Raw genomic sequence first — 20,048 nt, 5'->3', positions numbered from 1 at the left:
CAAGGATTCCCTTTTTCATTACCAGCTCCTTGAAACTCTGCGTAAAGGTACCGGGACCAGGTACTGAGCTATTGCCGATTATAATGCAAAGTGTCCTGTAAAGGAGTGCACTACTGAACTAACCCTTATGCCCTCAACCCTGCATTGCTACTTGTACCACAATTTCATAGTTCTATCCACTAGCTGAAAGAAATATAGTTTCCAAAGATGATGGAATGAAGGCTGGTGGTTGCTGGTAACTGGCCACCTCATAGGAAAAAGAAGCATTACTGATTTAGGTGGGCAGCTTTCAAAAGCTCAGTTTTAAGACCTATTTCCTTCATAACACTTGGGAAGAGATGACTCAGCTAACTATGTAAAAGGGATATCACAAAGTGTGCAATTGTCAGTTGAAATATACTTCAGACAATTGCCAACTATTATCAACCATCTTCTAGCACTTTTTAAAATTCATTCAGTGCAGTTGAAAGAATAAACATTAGGTTGGCCATGTAGTCTACATACATACCTTATAAAGTATTTTTTTCTTTCTGAAAAACTTTACTACATGCCCGATCACTGGTGAGGTGTGTATTGCCACAGGTAGAGTGATCTCCCCTTTATTTTTAGTACTTTATTGGAGGCAATGCAGTAGGACAGTGTGGTATTTTCACATTTTCACCAATAGTCACAAGATGCCTTAAGGTGTAGCTAAAGTCCTCGTTTCACCCAGATGAAGCCTTAGAACATGGCGGTTACCTAGCTGATGTAACTTTTCTTTCACTCTGAAAGTCTGGAAAAAAGGCAGTGAGTGATAGTATAGAGTTGATATAGAAATTTGAATTCATTGATAGTCTGAAGGATGGAAGAGTTTGGATAACTACTTTACCACTGTAGAAAAATATGTATGATTCTAAGGCAGATGTAGTGTGGAGTTCACCAACTATGCAAAACTGTTTGATAGGCAATTGTGCATCCATCTTCTCATTCAACAGTTTGATCTCCTAGGAAACCATGGGTTTGAAACTTTGAATAACATTCCTGGCAGATACATAAAGGACAAAATAGCAAACTTCATTATGGATGAAGTGGCGTCTAAATTGAAAGCAGATGGTGCTGTATAGCTTAAGGATATCATAAGATAACATGCAGAAAATCATTGCAATATTGAGTCATGTCTCACATGCGCAGTAATGGATGAAAAAAAAACAGCCAGGATCAAAAATAACAAAGTGTACCATCAAACTAACACTCATGATTATCTCCAAAAAGAGGACATTGGCTTACTGCTAGAGGCTTACAATTTAGCCAACTCATCCCAACCATGCATGAACACCCACACCATCCTGATTACAGAGGGCAGGAGGAAGTGAACATCCTACCAATTTGAGGGAGGCTTAACTCTAACAATTTACTTTAGTTTTGATTGGTCGCTCGCAAACAACTATATTGATACAAAATACTCTACATTGCATTCTACATAGCTGCACCTAGGCAGGAAAACACTTAGCAGAGATTGCTGACGCTACCGAAATCTACAATATTAACATTGTTTTCCTCACAGAGGTTTGACTTAATAAATCCTCAGCACTTCTGATTGAATGACAGTTCCTCTAAATGTATGATCAAATGTGTACACTGAGAAGGCTGTTAAGAAGGAGGGGGTCACAGTTACCCACAGAAATCATATTCAGCTCAATGTTCAGTTTCAGTAACTACGTTCAAATGTCTGGAAGTGTAATTCCATGATGAGAAATCCAATCCTTCAAAATCCACATTATCTACCGCTCCTTGGGAGATGACCAAGATTTCATTGAAAAATTAATGGAGTTCATCACAGGACAATCAATTAAGAACTTTTTAAAAGGGATTTCAACCTACACTGGAATTACTTAATGGACTCTGAGGTAGCCCAACTAAGATGCTTTCTAAATATCAGTAATATTACACAACCCTGTATAAGCCAGACTCATATGGAAAGATCCACCTGTGATCTTTTGATTGTAGTGGAAGTGGTCTTCTAAATTACTACTGATTGGATGACTGCCTCATTTCTTTCTCCTTGACTTCAGAAAAAAACCACAACATGAGTCCACGTTTACAGACCAAAACTATGCTTGAGAGACACAAGACAAATCAACACCAAGGGGTTCATCTGCAAAATCAACCGACAACTTTGGAACCCAGATGAAGAGGCAACAACAGCACACATGACCAATTACTACAATGGGGCCATATCCAGCACAATGAAAGAAATGGCCTCTTTGAAACATATGAGGCAAAAAAATCTAAATCTTCTTCCAAGGGTATGAAAAGGAACTAACTGAAAGGAGAAATCTTAGATTGGTGGAACACAGGTGGTGGCCAAATCCTTCAACCATGAATCGGACTATACTTTGAACTGAAAGAAAGTACAAAAATAACATTTTCTAAAGAAAAGCCTCTTACTTCAGATCTCAATTAGACAAAGCAAAAAACGTGCAAGAAAACTATTTGACATTATCAAACAGCACACATCTGCCCAACAATGAAAGAAAACATCAACACCTCAAAGGAAAGTTGTGAAGAGATATTGTAAATATTTACAGACAAGACTAAAAAGATCAAGCTATCACTACCAATTGAGTTAATAGATAGACCTACCTTCTTTCTAGCCCCAAAGAGCAAAGCAATCTGGAGTGAGTTCAAGGAGGTCAACGGACGTGAGCTCATCAAGATAATAGCTAATAAGAGACCAGCTTTCCATTTTGCTGATCCGATCCCTCGTACATGTATGAAAAGGGTTAGCACTTGCATACACCCTTACTGGGTGCTGTTGATTAATTCCTTGCTAGCATAGGTTGATGTTCCGGACTGTGCTGCCTCAAAACAGGACGTGTCGCCCTATTCTTGAGAAAAATTGAAGTCAACCTAGAAGACCTAAATAACTTTCAGCCAGTCACTAATCTCCCATCACTACTGACAACTCTTGAAAGATGTCAACAAATAAAACACCAAAGACCACAGCCTACTAGACAATTTTAGGTCAAGTTTCAGAACTGGTTTAATAACAGAAACAGTCATATTGCAGATCTTGGCCTATACTTTCCAACTCCTAAGCAAAGTGCCTACTCATACTCCTTGACTTATTGCAGGGTTTAATATGGTCAATCATAACATCCTACTCACCACTCTAAAGAATAAAATGGAGATTAATGGTACAGTACTAGGTTTGTTTCCCTTATACGTTGACAAACTGATCATAAATTTTAAACTGAACAGATCTCTGTCAAATCTAGCCCACACTCCACAAAGGGACACATAGGATCTATACTATCTCCAACTCTGTTCAACCTGTACACGGAAGTTCTGCCAGCAATCCTAAAACATTCAAACCTCTCCCACCATTTATATGCTGCCACACACAGATATATCTAAGTATTTCACAGTTAGAAGATGTACTCCTTCTATATAAACTTCTAATGAACTTTTAACTTGGTTGTCTTGCAACTACCAGAAGATTAACCCATTCAACATAACATAACGCGTAATTGTAAAGAGCGCGTTCACCGGAGGGTATCTGGTGCAGCATAACAAATGTTTATTGTTACTCAACTCAATGGTACTCATTTTATTTACATCAGTCCAGTACTAATCACTCTTTCAACTGGCTCTCGATAGAAGCTAGAAGCATATTCAATGTGGCCTTCAAGTTCATCACTCACACATCTCTAAATTGAGATAAGGAACTGCCCAAGTTTAAGAAACAAAGAACCAATGTATTTATCTAGAGGAACACCTAGAGTTTGAAACTGATTCCTTCAGAGATGCATACTGACTCATGATTTAAAACTTCAATAAGAACGTAAAGCTCCTATTGAAACTGAAATATCAATTAAACGAACTTTGTTATGCCTTGTTGTTCTGTGAATAGAATTATATATTTGTGTTCTCCAGTTGTTGCAAATTAACTGAATAACTTCTCTTGTGTCTGCTCTGGTATTACATTCAGAGCAATATTGTAAAACACTCTGACACCCTTGGGTCAAGTTTGTATTATATAAGAGCAAATAAATATTGATGGAGATTATGTTTTCATGGCAGACCCTACCCAACTACCTCTACATCTTTCATTACTGCTGGTTAACCCAGAAATCCTCTACTCTAAAGTTTGAAACTAATTTGCAACATTTGACCTAGCACTTTAATTTATATCTCAAGTGAGTTCTTTGACAAAGAGTTTATATTTCATGCTACACATTTTCAGACGCTGCAATGAGGCCTTATCAGTTTTATGGTGCGGTCTTGCCTACACTATAATAGCATCTCTAATGTAGGCTTCCTTAAAACAATGATGCATCCTGTAAAATATCAGCGAGCATGACTAATTGTGGGCAAGAAGGAACTAGAGTACATTGATTGTGCACTCTGCTTTCTACAGTGATGGCAGTGGCACAAAATGCACCTTTGAAAGTGCTTTATTAGACCCACAAATCTTACTGCGCCCTGGATCCTATTCTAAATAACTAAACAAAAAAGTCAATCATTCCGTTGTTGATCTGTAAACTGAGATCGTCAATGGACAACAGGATAACCCATCCACTATAAACAAAAACGGTACTGGAGAACAAATGGCAAACAAGCTTAGAACTCGTAAGGACTAGCCCAGACACAAGAGCAGCCTAATTAAAAACTCCATGGGGAAATGAAGACCAGCCCACCCATTGTGAGTGGTGTTCCCTAAGCAGCACCCCAGAGAAGCCAGTAATCAGTGAACGTTGCCAATATTTGAAAACTGCAGTCCCTATCGTATGGTGTCGCCCTGGTTATTTGCATTGTCCTGGTAGTTTGGTTAATTTATTGTTGGTCTCCCCACCAAAAATCACTCCAGCTGTCTGTCACCAGGTTATGTCTGATTTGATGCGTTCTGGTAACGCTAAAGATTCGGGGATAGTCGGCTGGTTTGACCATAACTGTTCAGTAGCCAATCGTAAATTGAAGGAGGCTCTGAAATGTAAGCCAGTCGACAGACAACGTGTGGCCCTCTTAAGGAAAGCATATAAAGCAGCAATAGAACAGAGGAGACGGGAGATCAGGGAAGATGCCTGGGCGGAATTGACCTCTATAGACGTGATAAAAAATAGTGCCAAATTCTGGGCTGTGGTCAATCAACCTTATTTTGTTGACTCAAGCAATAATGTCCTAGACTGTGGCATTCAGGAAGACAAGTGGCTCACCCATTTTAAGTCAGTTTACGAACAGGTGACTACAGGGGTTGATGTCTCAACCTCGTCGAATAGTCATCCATATACTTTAGTGGTGTATGAGGGTGAGGTGGCTGAAGCCATCAGTAAAATGACAAGCAATAAGGCCCCTGGCCCTGATGGCGTACCAGCTGATCTTTTTAAATCCAATATAGCAATATGGTCTAAAGTCTTATCTAATGTATTTAATAGAATTTGCAAATTTGGTATCCCAACGACCTGGTCGCAATCGGTCATTGCACCTATTTTTAAGAAAGGTAACAGAGGTGACTCGGGTAATTACCGCCCAATTTCCCTTATAGATTCTGCAGTGAAGGTCCTAGGCAGAGTGGTTCTGTGTAAATTAACTGATTGGCTTGAGGAAACGAACTCTCTGTCAGCATTACAGTATGGGTTCAGAAAGGGGCACAGCACGATATGCGTATGATGCCGCTCTTTTAGCGCGCACGTCAGTAGGGCTACAACGTCTTTTAAATTCATTTTATGAGTTTATGTCTTCCTTGGATCTTAGCGTTAACTATACCAAATCTCATGTCATGGCTTTGGGTACTAAGGGCAGGCATAGGAAGCTGATGACACGCCACTGTAATGGGAATAAGTTATCGAGGGTAACTAGATTACCATATCTGGGGGTGGTTTTTGATGAAAGTTCCACCTGGTTTCGCCAATTGTCTGAGAAAAGAAATGCTTTTGTCCGGTCCATTCTTGCAGTTTTGGGTTTTTCCCGTAAATTGCGGGTAAAACCGTTACAGGCAGTGTTAAAGGTTTATGCCGCCAAATGTGTTTCCATAGCCATGTATGGCGCAGATCTATGGGGTTTTAAGAACGCTAAGTTGTTACAGGTGGCAGAGGACAAGTTTTTGAAGTCCATTTTATCAGTACCACAATCGACCTCAGGTTTCATAGTGCATCAAGAATGTGGGGTGGAATATCTTGAAGACCGGATTGCCATCGCACCCCTATTAAAGTGGATTGCGGTTTGGATGAACCCGGAATAGGAGGTGAACCATGAGATTCTGAGGGACTGTCTTACTTTAGAACATTGGGAATCCATTCCATGGCTAAAATATGTTAAAAATCTTGCAGCCTCATTAGGTCGCCCAGAATTATTTGATGAGCCGTCCAAACTGGTCAAGGGAGACATGAAATGGGTCAAGACCGCATTCAGGCTGCACAAAGGGATGGATAGAGAAGGAAATGAGTTGACCAAGTCACCGTGAGAGCCCATCAGTTAGTTGTAACAACAAACCATGACCTAGAACCATATCTGAAGGTTGTTAATAATGCTAATCACAGATATTTACTAACCAAGTTTAGGCTGAATAAACTCCATCTCCTTCTCTCTGGGCGCCCATGTTGGACCAAGGTATCAGAATTAGAATTGTGTACATGTGATGGATTTTCGATAATGGACACTGCTCACTTCATATTCTTTTGTGGTTATTTTACGGACATCCGGAATAAATTCATTGTACCCCTACTAAAGGATAAAGGGTTTAGACAAGTGAAACCGGCCCTATTGTATCTTCAGCTACTGTCCAACGGGTGGGAAATTATTAATGTTGCTACATTTTTAACCATAGCCATGAGACTAAGGGAAAAAACTAGTTAGTGTTACATAAAAGTCTTGCATGGTCTATTTTTAGAGTTTGTAAATAATGAATTTTAAGTAAATCGGATGATCTGTGTATGCTTTTTAAATTTGCACATGAATTTGGTATATATTCTGTACAGTGTTTATCTTTTTTATATAATTTTTGCTGTCTGTTAACCATATTGTAATTTGGTACCTCGGCCCTTCTTCTTTTGGGACTTTGTATACTTTTGTGGTTTGTGTTATGAACCGAATAAAGTATTTCTGACTGACACTCCAGCTGTCGATCATAGAATCTCAGATTGTGGCTTTAGTACAAGAACAGAAGCTGGGGTATAATATAATTGGGCTGTGCAAACAAAATTACTACTTTTAAGTACTATTTCCCTTTCTCAGACCTCAAGTCTCTCTCTCACTCTTATCAATCTCGTGTTCCTACTTCCTTGCATTTCGAATTTTCCTACAAACGGAATATGGTATCTACGAATCACCAATAAACTAAATTATTCGTCTTAAAGTATCCACAGTGGCATGTCTGTCTAGTGCTAACTTCCTGCTTTATTGTTTCTTCCAATAATATAGCCTCCACATTCCCTGAATTATTGGGGTTGGTTGTACATGACAAAAGGTGGTGTAAATGCTCAATATTCAGTGCTTAATTTTAGCCTGTGGTTTACGTGCTCGGCACCGGCACTTATTCGCAATTTTATGTCAGCTTCCACATGATGGGGCTGTTTGCATATTTTAGAGATGAGCAGAACAACAGTGTTTATTAATTACATTACATGAAAAACAACTAATACCTTTCACCCAAGCCATTCTTATTGCTTTGCGGCTGTGGGACAATCTGCATTGTCAGCCTTATAGCAGTGTGATGGTTAGTAGTTGTGTAGGTACTATAATAGGCAGTGCTGGCAGTGGCAATTGGTAATGTAAGCTGCGGTGGCCTCCTCACGACGGCCCTGGCACTTCATTTATTTTTTCAAATTAGGCACTGCAAATATTCCAATTAAAGAAGCACATATTTTGTGGCCTTCTAGTGGACTGCTCCCTTCACCGCCCAAATCAGCTTGGTAACTGCTGCCTCAGTTACTGCTGCGGACCCTATGGTCATGATTTCAAGGCCCTTCTCTACCCACAGGCTCCCACCTGCACCTCATCCCTTGTGGTCTTGGGGTAGAGTGTCACTGCTCTGCTACTGGACTGCCCTCCTGTCTGTCTTTTTTTCCTTCTTTTCTCTGCTTCTTTTGCCTTTCTTCTGCATCTGCCTTTTTTGCTTTTTTGCCTTTTTTCCTGCTTTTGCTCATTTCCCTTTTTTTTACTCTTTTCGCCACCTTTGCCACTGTGATCCCCTGCGGCCCGCCACCTCCTGTGACCAATCCTGCATTTCCCACCTCCCAGCTGTTCAGTCCCCCACACACTACTTATTGGCAGCTGCACCACTGGCGCACCGAAGACACACCAAAAGCAAGCCTGTCAGTGCCTGGACTGTGCCCAGCGTCACGGACCCTGGTTCTCGGACCCTCCATTGATGCAACACCATTACCCTCCTCATCCACAACACAAGATGGCACACAGTCTGCCACCTCGCCTCACCGGACACCCAAGGACCCTTCTCCTGCCATAACTTCAGCCACACCCTCACCCAACCCCAACACAACAGATCCATGCGCCACTCAGCCAACCTACAACGCACCCAACCGGCTCAACTATATCCTCCTTAACATGCCCTCCCACCACAAACATGCCACAGAAATCTGGGACCTCCTCACTGCCCCCTTTCCCGACATCGCCTTCTTCACGGAAACCTGGACCAACCCTAACTCAGGTCCGGACATCGCCACTGCCATCCCGACGGCTACAAAAATACCCCCAAGGACTACACTGACCGACCAGGAGGAGACATCACCATCGTCCACAAGGACACCATCCACCTGACCACTCACTCGAGTGACCCAACGACAACCATGGAACACCTCTACTTCCCAACCCAGTCTTATCTGCCAGTGGAAACATCACCTACAGCCACACCACAGCTATCCTCTGGACTGACCACCACTGCGGGCACTTCAGCTTCACCACTCCCACTGTTGACCACTGTCCTTACAGCCCCCCATTGTAGCTGGAAAAAGTCCACCAAAGAACATCTCATTGCCTTCCACAGCATTACCAAACTGCTGACATCAACAGACGCCAACACCTGAGCATGCAACCTTCACTGATGGATCTCCAACTGTGCCGACACTCTGGCACCCTTCAAAAAGGCATCAGGCAAGCAACACTCCAGGAAAGCCAGCTGGTTCACTCCCGTCCTCCAGTAGTTCAGACACACCTGCAGATGGAGCAAGAAGAGATGGAGGAACAACAAAACCCCAGAAATCCACGTAACCTTTAAAACTACCTTTGACACACACCACCTTCTCCTCAAAACAACAAAGAAAGAGGCCCTCCAAGACAGAATCCACACCAATGAACACAACAGCCAAGAACTCTTCTCCATTTTTAATTAGTTTGCCAGGCCCAACAGCGAGACCACAGAGGTCCCACCCTCTCAAGACCTCTGCAACAAACTCAGCACCTTTTTCCAGCATAAGATCAGGCAAATCTATGACAGCTTCAACACCCAAGACCCTGCCCGTCCCCACCGCCAGCAACTCAGCCGCGCCCCAACAGATCCTGCTCAACTAAACTCCGCTCACCATAGACAAAACACTCAAGACCATGTAGAATAGCCACTTGGAAGCCTCATCGGACCCTTGCCCATATCACATCTTCCATAGAGAAGCCACCTCCATCGCCTCAGAGCTTCGCTGCACCATCAACTGCTCCATCAAAACCTCCACCTTCCCTGATGACTGGAGACATGCTATGATCAACTCCTGTTGAAGAAGCCATCCTACGACTCAACAGACTAAAAGAACTTCAAACCCATCTCCCTCCAACCGTTCTCAGGCAGGGTCATCAAGAAGGCCATCAATGCCCAACCCTCTGAGTTCATTGATGAGAACCATGTCCTGGATATCTCTCAATCTGGCTTCCGAAGTAACCATACCACTGAGACTGCACTCTTCACCGCCACAGACGATATCCACTCCCTCCTCACCCAGCCCTCATCCTATTGAACCTCTCTGTCCCCTTTAATACCGTCTCCCACCGCAACGTAATCATGAAACTCCACAACACAAGCTTTCACGACAAGGCCCTGGACTAGATCCACACCTTCCTTACTGGCTGAACACAGTTAGTCAAACTACCTTTGTTCCTCTCTAAATCTACAGAGATCAGCTGTGGAGTGCCCCAGGTCTCCTCCCTGAGCCCCACCCTCTCCAAGATCTACATGGCCCTTTCGGGGCCATTGTCAGAAACCACAGACTCAATATCATCTCCTACGCTAATGACATCCAGCTGATCCTCTCCCTCACCAATTAACCCACAGCCGCCAGAATCAACTTTCATAGGGGGATGAAGGCTGTCACCACTTGGATGAAAGATAGCTGCCTCAAGCTCAACTCGGACCACATCCAGGTACCATGCACGTAACCTCAGCATCATACTGGACTCCTCGCTCACAATGAACCACCAGACCAATGCTGTATCCTCATAATGCTTCCACATGTTCCACCTGCTTTGAAAGACATTCAGATGAATCCCTACAGAATCTGGAAAGACAGTCATCCACGGACTCATCACCAGCACACTCGACTATGGTAACGCGCTCAATGCTGGCGTTGCCCAGAAACAGCTCAGGAAACTAGAATGTTGAAAATGCTGCTTCCAGACTGGTCCTCAACATCCCCTGCCGCAGCCACATCACACAACACCTCCAACTCAACTCCACTGGCTTCCAGTCAACAAGAGAATCACCTTCAAGCTACTCACACATGCCTACAAAGCTCTCCACGGCGCAGGAACAGCAATTCTGAACCAGCGCCTCTCATTCCACATACCCACCAGACAACTTCACTCTGCCCAACCAGCCCTGGCCACTGTCCCACAGATTTGCAAGATCAGAACTGGAGAGGGATCCTTCTCCTACCTCGCCGCAAAGACCTAGAACATCCTAACTCTCCTCCTCAGGTAATCCCCGTCACTGACCCAATTCAAGAAGGATCTCAAGACCTAACTCTGCGACTGAGCCTCCACGCCCAGGCGGTTCAGGTTCAGCTGCCCACCCCCCTAAGTGCCTTGAGACAAAGTAGCCACGCTATACAAACTCCTTATTGATTGACCTATTTGCCCCTACAAACCCCCCAGCAGGAATTAGTATTGCTTTTATTAGTTATGGAGCGAACTCTAGATTATGCAATTTGTCAGGAACAGTATTGTTTCTGCTACACTGGTGCCCTACACACACTACATACTCCTGAGCACTACCCTTGAAAAGCCCTGGCACTCTCCTCTCTGGTATACCATGTGGCTTGTTACGTGAATGCTACAGATAGTTGAGTCCTGATGATGACCTTTTTACTTAGAGACAAGTGTGAAATGGCATTGACTGCTAAAAACGGGCTTCGTTCAGCTAAATTAAAGAGATGTCCTGAAAACATATTAAATATGATACCCAACTCATCAATATTGTGTTCTATGGCCATGTGTCTTCATGTTTACACACATTTTGAGTCCCTTTTATTGTTCTTTGGTTTGTGTGAGCAAGGGGACACCAATCACTTGTTTATCATTCTATTGGTTAGTGACAAATTATTTCTATAACAGGTGAAAACGTATTAAAGTTCTTGTTGAAGATTGATTATAAACTGCCAATGTTGTGTAATGTGCTATGCTCTTCGAATACTAATGTTTTTCTAAACGAGTTCCGAGTGAACCGCTGTTATGAAATATTTGAATATACCCCTGCTCCTGTAGGGTATATTGGGTAGCTCTTGAATCATTTGCATATCAGATTCCCTTCTGGGGCAGCCGGCACACTCCCGATGCAGAGCAAGGCCCCTTTGTTTCCCCTGTACTTTTCAACTTTAGCTTGGTGAATCGCAAACTGGTGATTACAAAAATGGTGAGGTGGGAAGTCTAGGACTTTGTAGCTCCCTAGTGCACGGACCAATTTGTAATGAAGTGTAGGTGCAAGCATTTGTATCCTGTTTCACTGATAAATATGATATTGGTATGCCATTCTGTTTGACAAGAAGAGTCCTATCAAGCAACCGATGTGTGGCAAATATCATGCAGAAATAAAGCAGATGCTGACCTGGTGTTTTCTTTCTAAATCTTTCAGAAACTCAAAGAGATGAAAAAGATCAGCAGGAAGAGCAAGAGACTCTGTGCGAGATGATGCGCGTCATCGAAAAAAGGGACAAACTGGTGTCATTCCTTGAACAGCAGAGGCTGAGGGAAAAGGCTGAAGACAGGAGCATTGAGGACTTCATGTCATCCAGGGGTTATCACCTCAAAGTGGACTTAAAGAATGATGCATTGTAAACGGGCAAGGCTTGGACTGCCTGAGGGAAGCAGCGTCATAATGCGTGGGCACTGGAAATCGGACAGAGAAGACTGACTACATGTATTTAATAGAAATACAGTTCTAGGAATTTTCCAACCTGTTGGCCACAACATATTGCGGGATCAATAACGTGGTTTTGCAACGTGGAGGACTCAGTCACGCTGGATGTTATTATCCGAGGAATCTCCGGCACGGAGTATATTTAAAGCAATATAATGTCCGTTCTCTGGAGAAATCTTTCTAAAACAGACTGCAAGTTAGTGTAAATAAGCTATGCTCACGCATGCCTAAATACAATTTAGTTTCATTTACCTTTTAAATGAAGGTGTGATATAAATATAGACTTATATATTTATAATGATGCAGACATGTGGCATGCAGGGAATGCCATTATTAACGCTTGTCAAATGGTGGAAGCCTAAAGTGACTGACCCTGCTCTCCGGATTGGACTAATCATGCTGTTGGAGTTAACGCAAGCAGAGGTTCTCATGGAGGAATAAATGCTATATTCGGTAAAAGGGAGACCAACAGAACCTTTCATATATGTTTATATGAAAATCTGCATCAAGCTGTAGTGTCGAGCACAGCATTACTCTTCTGATGGGTTACTCTAGCTAGTAAAAAAAAACATTAAAAGATAAACCGCATTCACTATGTAAACGCTGCACATTATTTGAAACGCTGCTATTAAACAGATATGAATGTATACAAATAGAAAGGGGTTATGCTGCTTTTAACGAAAGATATTTATATAGGACACCCAGGGAATGTTAATACTTTTATACTGAAAAAACGAACTGCCTGGTGCTCAATAGATAGTTACACCAACTTCGTAGTTGCGTTGAAATAAACAATTAAACACTCCAATGCATTGGCGTACCCACAAACGCCAAAGCATCCTCATTCAAACGCACTGGTCATTCTAAACATACAGCTGTGAAAGGGTTTTAAGGTTTTTAAATTTATGCAACGTATTCTCGTCTGTAAACTTTTTCAAAGATATTACAAAGGAACAGTACAAACAAGCTATAGGTGTTTACCTGTTCCATTTACCTCATGTTTTGAGTAGGTAGAAGCAACTTTATTGCTGAAGGATACATATATACATCTTTTGATTCCCCGGGGGTTAATAACTGTGAAGGCACTCTATAACACTGGCATTGGTAAAGAGAAACATGGACTTGTTAGGTCTCGCCTAGGCAACGCTTGCGCTGTCTCGTTGAGACATGCAGCATATACTATAGTAGGGAAGCTTAATTTAACCTCCGCCCACCCTCCGCCCATTTATTGGATTGGCTTACATCCTAAATGCTGTATTCTGATTGTTTTTCAGCTTCCTTGTCCCACCCCATTACGGCCATGTCGTCGTTTGTGTCCTTCCATGGCTATCAGCCCCTTTACCGCACAGACTATTTTTCTTTGCTCCTGTTTAAATGTGCCTTTCTTTTTCTTTTTACTGTGAGGCAAGCTAGTTTCATTTTCGAATTATGCGAGAGGCAATTTCTTCCCGTCCCTCTCCCCCTCCCGCAGTCTGTCTGTGTTGGGAGGGATCGTGCTCCGAACTCTGGAGTTACACCGGCTACCAGCTGCGCCTACTTCCTGAAGATAACTGCAACAAAGGTGGTCATCTATGAAGGGCAGGGTTGGAAGTTAATGGAAAGCTAATGGCATTGCCAAGTAAAGCAAACGGAAGAAAATGCATTGTTTTTTAATATCAATAGGATTCTTGTAATATCTTGTTTAATTTGTTTCATACAAATAATTTTTCAAAATATTTACAAAGATAATGCAATAGGAAATATTACCTATTACTGAAAAAGTTTTTCAAGTGAGTCTAGAATTATTTTCAGCATTTTGTACATAAGGTACTATGGGCGTCGGATTGCTACGGTTACACAGATACCGGTTTAGCAAATCCAAAACCGCCGCCTGTTGGCACATTGCGTGGCAGGAGGCGGTCCATGAGCCCCTCACTCATATGCTATTGGCCAATAGAATACCGGAAGCAGCGCTGGACCCGCCCTCGAGGCTCGCTCCTATGCTAGTTGCGGGGCAGGCATGGTGTCATTTTCACGTTCTGCACAAGGCAATTTCTTCCCGATCCTCCCCCTCTCCCCGCAGTCCGGTGCCTTCTCGCTCCCCCAACACCTTCTTGCATTGGCTGAGAATTGTGGTAAAAAAGGGCGGTGGGTACGGTGGTGTATTGCAGGCTGGATGCTGCATTTAGAAAGGAAAAAATAGAAATGGGCGGCTCGAAATGGGACTTCATTGGCTCTGGAGTAATGGTTTCATTTTCGCATTATGCGCAGGGAAATCTCTTCCAGCCCCCCCTCCCACAGTCCGGTGCCTTCTCGCTCCTCGTCCCTTAAAATGCACGAGGATTCAAAACATTCACGGGAGAGGTTAAGAGAGTTTGTCTAGGCGTGGTCACAAATATACAGTCATACTGAAGATTGTGATCAAAGTATGGCATTTCTGACTGACGCGGGATCCGTACTTGACACAACTGCACAACACTACACACTAAGATCATGCCCACAAGTACCGTGTGAGATGACGAGGGCGGTGGACTGGTTCCAAAGGGCGCTAATGGCAGTGCTTGCATAAGCCCGCGAAGTAGCCAGGTTTCATATAATAATGAGTCAGTGAAGAAGACAGCTCTCTCGATCACCTAACTTTTGTATTTATGGTTCACAAAAGACAGACATGCTGAACATATCTCATGAAAGATTGGTAGAGGTGCTTGTGCATGCTGAACGAAAACCTGAGAAAAACGGTTTTGTCGACCGTATGTGGGGTCGGCAAGGGTGGCAAATTTTTTAAGAACATCACCTTTGATGTAAAAGCCGAGCTCTTGGCTATACAGCAATTCTAGAAAGAAAAGTTTTCTTGCCGGATTAGACTGACAGCCGTGTGACACTGACAGCCAACTAATGTACACTAATACTCACAAGAGAACTCGAACCTCCGCACAGTGACATGAGGGAGTGACGTTCATCGGGAAAAGTATCACTGTGCAGAAGGCCGCAAGTATGTCTTTGTCTAGAAAACAATATTTTGATTCCCAACACTGTCCTGTGGCAGAATTTGTCATTCAAAAGTGACAAGTCGGTAATTTATAATCAGTGTGAAAGAAAACATGACATCCGCGAAAAAGGGAGTGAGGCAGGAAGCAAGAGGTAGAAAGGTTCCATGTTTGGGTCGAAAATAATTGATACAAGAAGGGCATTGTAGCGAGATCAACGCTGCCATAAAACAGTGACATAACTGCAGCATAATGTTCAATTGTGACACACATGAGGTCTTGCTGGATGGTGCTTTTCACCGAATAAGCACATAAAACCGCTTGAAATTCTGAGCACTGCCAAGAGGTTATGGTACTCTGGTATGTACCTATTGAAAAGCTGATTGGCCATCTCTTTACTCTTTAAACAAAAATGTGTTGTAATGACATGCAGCCCGATGCACGGCATGAAGATCAAAAAGCGTGCATGCTCTGCTAAACTCTTTAAGTATGGAAGAAGTGTTTAATAGCCTCAGGCAGTTTACTATCTGCTAACACTCTTGACAGACTGTGGACTCGGACAATTCTAAGATGATGTTCGCATGATCCATTTTATTTGAATATATTCTCATTTCAACCCTGACCTTGGTATGAATCTCTGAAACAGGAAAATGTTTAAAACTGGGAATAGGGTGTTCATTCGTTTTGAGGTTATGGGAGGCTGGAATGGTCTGTGGTTTCATTTACAGCACGTTTTAGGACCGGTGCCATCATCTAGCAGTCTGTTCTGTTTTTTAGTCGGACTATTGGCACTCAGCTGGCAGAAAGAAAACAATAGCGGAGAGGAGGAGAAAGTACAAAATGCTGAAATGTAACTGCAGGGAGAAAAAAGTATATCATAATAAGTATTCATATGCTGCATTGCTAAATACATATAAGGTTCAAAAAGCGAGACCGATGTATTGCAAATGCTTGTTTTTCCTTGAACGTGCAAGGCCCCAAATTTCCTAATTGATAAAATACTAATAAGTAATAAATCACTGAAATTGGCATTCACGTTTTCTGCTTCTGCGAAATGCATATACGGGGCAGGCACTGCTTGGCTTGAGACATTTGCACGTGGAGCAAGTGGCCTGATTGGTGTTCAGCGCAGACAGACGCGTGCACTACAGAGGCCGTCAGTGGCCTTTTGTACCACTTGACATGGGACGACATCATTGGTAGGGAAAAGGGGGCAAGCCACACGACAACCATTTTGTGTGTGTAAAAGGCCGCTTTATTGAAACAGGTGCATATCACAATTTTTTAACACTGGCATTACAAAACTAAAACCTCTCTATACATCCAATACCTGACCCCTTGTTCCCCCCTCCCCCCTACGATCCACACATCATAAACCCCACCCACAACATACAATAAGTAACTTTGAATAACAATATTACACAATCTTACAATATAGCATTTATAAATTATAACCTCCCATGACCTACAATCCTACCTGCCTTTATGTAACTGTAACTAACGAACATCTAATGTAAACTTCCTGCTTGTTTAACCTTTCCCTGTTACTGTTCACAAACTCCCCAAACTTAACAAGAAACTACAAAACTCCAGCCAAACTTGGCCAACTTTTAAACAACCCCGCAAGCACCTGTTCTAAGCAACAATTATACAGTATATCAGACCCCTCTGCACCTGTTCCAACAAAAACCCTACAGAAAAACCTACCTGACTGCCTCCCACAAAATCTCCCAAGCCCAGGGAGGGAGGGCGGGGACAAAAACCTATCTCTACAGTGCTCCCAGCCACCAGGTCACCAAAACCTAAAATGGTGGCTGGGCAAGCGCAACAACCCCCTAAGTAGCTTGGGCTGCTATTCAAAATTTGGGCTACCTTTGGGCTAGTCCCAATGTAGCCCAAGGCCACAAAATGGCCTCGCCTGGCTGGCCCCATCTCCTCCCAATCTGCCCGGGGGGCAGACCTCTCAATGCTCAGCTGCCTCCCAAGCCCCCTTTTTACACTGCATCACTGTTATCATCCATTGAAAGGTTGTGGAGCCATATTTCTAAGCACAGTTCCGGTCACTTCATCATGCGACTAACATACTTGCAAAACAAGTAGAATTGACGGAGGGGAAACAAGTTAATAGCCAGGGAGTCTCTCTTCCTATTTTGATTTACTTTTAGTTTAAATTGCAAAACCTGGCATTTTTTATGCGCAGGGGTATTTTCTGCACGTGCACACTGCTTTCTATCCCTACAATACGGCATTTCGACAAAGTAATAAATGAGTGCATTTAAGATGCCGCTTGAAATATAGCATTTTCGAAATTATTTTCAGGGGGGAGGGGAAGCGGCCGAGGAGGGGGTTGGTCGATGTGTAGTGAGCTCCAAAATGTAGAGGAATAAAATACTACAAATCTGTCTGCGCACACCATGCCCACAAATGTGATGATTTTATCAGTTAAGTGTAAAAAGCTGAATGTAAATTCCGTTTTCTGTAAAATGGCTTGTATTTTACGTATTCTGACTGTTATTTGGGACTTTGAGAAAAATTAAATGTGGAACAAAACACCCAATTCGACTGAATTTATTGCACATCAATAAAATCAAATAGGAATAGTTTGAAATTCTTCAATATTAGAGTAGTAAAATACTATATATATTTTTTTAAACAGCGCTTCTGTATTTTTAACTTGGTGCATTGTAACCTTCACATTGGGCCTTTAGTGGTCACTTGGAAGGTAATAGCAGACCATTGGCGAAATGTGTTCTTTAACATTCTCTGGATCCCTAAAAATATACTCTTTGGCCCACATGCATCAAAGCAAAAACCAGTCGCAAACGGGTAGATTCTCAGAATCTGCCCCCTTGCGACCTGTATTTTTGCATTTGGGATGCATCATCCCAAATGCAAAAATTGCATTTTAAGTAATCTCTAAATTGCGATTATGTAAATTGAGATTGCATTTAAGGAATCGCAAATTGAGATTGCATTTAAGGAATCGCAAATTGAGATTCCTTAAATGCAATGCATTAAAGTAAAAAAACTAGCGATTTCGCATGAAGTTGAACTTCATGGTAATTTGCAAAAACTTTGAAAAATGACCTAAGTGCATTTTTGAAAGTTCCATTTTACACACAAACCTGCCCTTGGGGCAAGTGTGTGTGCAAGATATACTCATATGCAGATTTTAGGGGTGCAACAGGGTGTCCTTTTGACACCCCGGCACCCTTGAAATTGCATTCTCAATTTGGGATTCTCTAATTAAGAATTGCAAATTGAGAATATCTTCCCATTCATTCCTACGGGCCTCTAGGCCCATAGGAATCAATGGAGAGGTATTCCTTAATTGCGACTCTCAATTTGCAAGTCGCAATTAAGGAATGTTTAGAAATCGCTATTTTTTTAGCGATTTCTACATGCATCGCCTTTTGCTATTCCTTATTAGCGTATCCTTATTTTTCGCTAATAAGGAATCGCAAATGGCATTGTTGATGCATGTGCCAGTTACTCCTTAAAGGTCACTCACTGCGCAGCAAGCTACAAAGATGGTGCCAGGGAAATAGTGGCAAAGGTAGCAGACTTTAAAGCAAGAACCAAAAGCCATGATTTCATCCATACATATGGCTGCAATCCTCTGAATATACAAGTGGATGTTCTGATTGTTCAATACAAATGGATATTGGCACATAGGCTCAGGTTTAATAACGTTTTTTACAGCTGCTTGTGTGACTTAAAGCATTGCGTACCATATTGTGGATGAACTTTCTCACGAAAATATTTTATGTACCAACAATCTTGAGGGGAGGACACTAGGTGACATTGCATTGCGTACCATGAAACCACTCATGATGTATGTAACCTTTGGTTTCTGGTACTGGTAGTGCACGAACATGCAGAAGAGTCAACAGGAACAGGTACCAATTAATGGCAGGCAAAGTAGAACGACCTAGCATTGTGTGAAAGACTAACATCAGATAAGAACCGTTGCAAACAATGGTCAAAAGTTGGGGTGGGTGACTGCAAGATTTTTCAATGTGCAATGCGTGTGATAGTTGTAAAAAGTACACGTACTGTGGTATGCATCTTCGGATGTCTGTTTGTGTGAAGGTAATTGTACTGAATGTTGTGCCACGTGATCAGAAGTTATATTAGATACTGCACAGCAGCCTGTGCTCTACACTAGCCATTATAATAAATGGGGTAACCCAAACAAAAGTCCTTGGACCTGGGTGTCGAATAACAGTTTTAATTAAAAAACTCCAACATATAACAATTTTTGCTCATGGTTACATAGAACCGAATCAATTCATGCACTCAGGTGTGCAACAAACATCGGTTTCAAAAAGGCATGCATTAATTTAATCACAAAATTGAACCAACATACAGTGATTGTTTGGCTCCACTATGGTTTTTTCAAAAAGAATAAAGAGGGTTGTTCATAGGGAACGTGCAAAAGAGAGTGCTCTAGTGTGAAGTGAGTGAGAATGAAGGGAAAGAATTCCCAAGCAGAATCAGAAGACAAAGATTAATCAAATTATAAATATGATTGATAACAAACAGGCAATCTTCAAAAGCCTGGCCAATAACAGTACATTGTACAAATATTTTAGTATGATTCATAGACAGTCTTGAGATGCATCTTGTTTGACTATTTCACGTTGGAGATGGACATCGCTCGAACTCGTTCAAGCTGCTGAATTTATTTCCTGCAATGTATACTGATTTAATCAGTCCCTGCACCACTGAATATGGGCGGATGAGGATCA

At 42.3% G+C, this 20,048-nt stretch overlaps 1 protein-coding gene across 6 annotated transcripts in view; it reads left to right on the top strand.

Moving 5' to 3' along the window:
- The window catches only part of MICAL2 (microtubule associated monooxygenase, calponin and LIM domain containing 2), a 906,862-nt gene extending 889,013 nt beyond the window's left edge, over positions 1–17,849 (top strand). For all 6 annotated transcript variants that reach the window (XM_086955940.1, XM_086955941.1, XM_086955938.1 and 3 more), the window contains one exon: positions 12,047–17,849. In XM_086955940.1, the coding sequence (XP_086812066.1) occupies positions 12,047–12,249 (203 nt within the window). In that variant the 3' untranslated portion in view covers positions 12,250–17,849. The remainder of the gene's footprint in view (positions 1–12,046) is intronic.
- The last annotated feature ends 2,199 nt before the right edge of the window (positions 17,850–20,048 follow it).

Source organism: Lissotriton vulgaris, chromosome 2_1 (assembly GCF_964263255.1).
Source record: "Lissotriton vulgaris chromosome 2_1, aLisVul1.2, whole genome shotgun sequence".
Classification (NCBI taxonomy): Eukaryota; Metazoa; Chordata; class Amphibia; order Caudata; family Salamandridae; genus Lissotriton; species Lissotriton vulgaris.
This window is presented reverse-complemented; position numbering and strand designations above follow the sequence as displayed.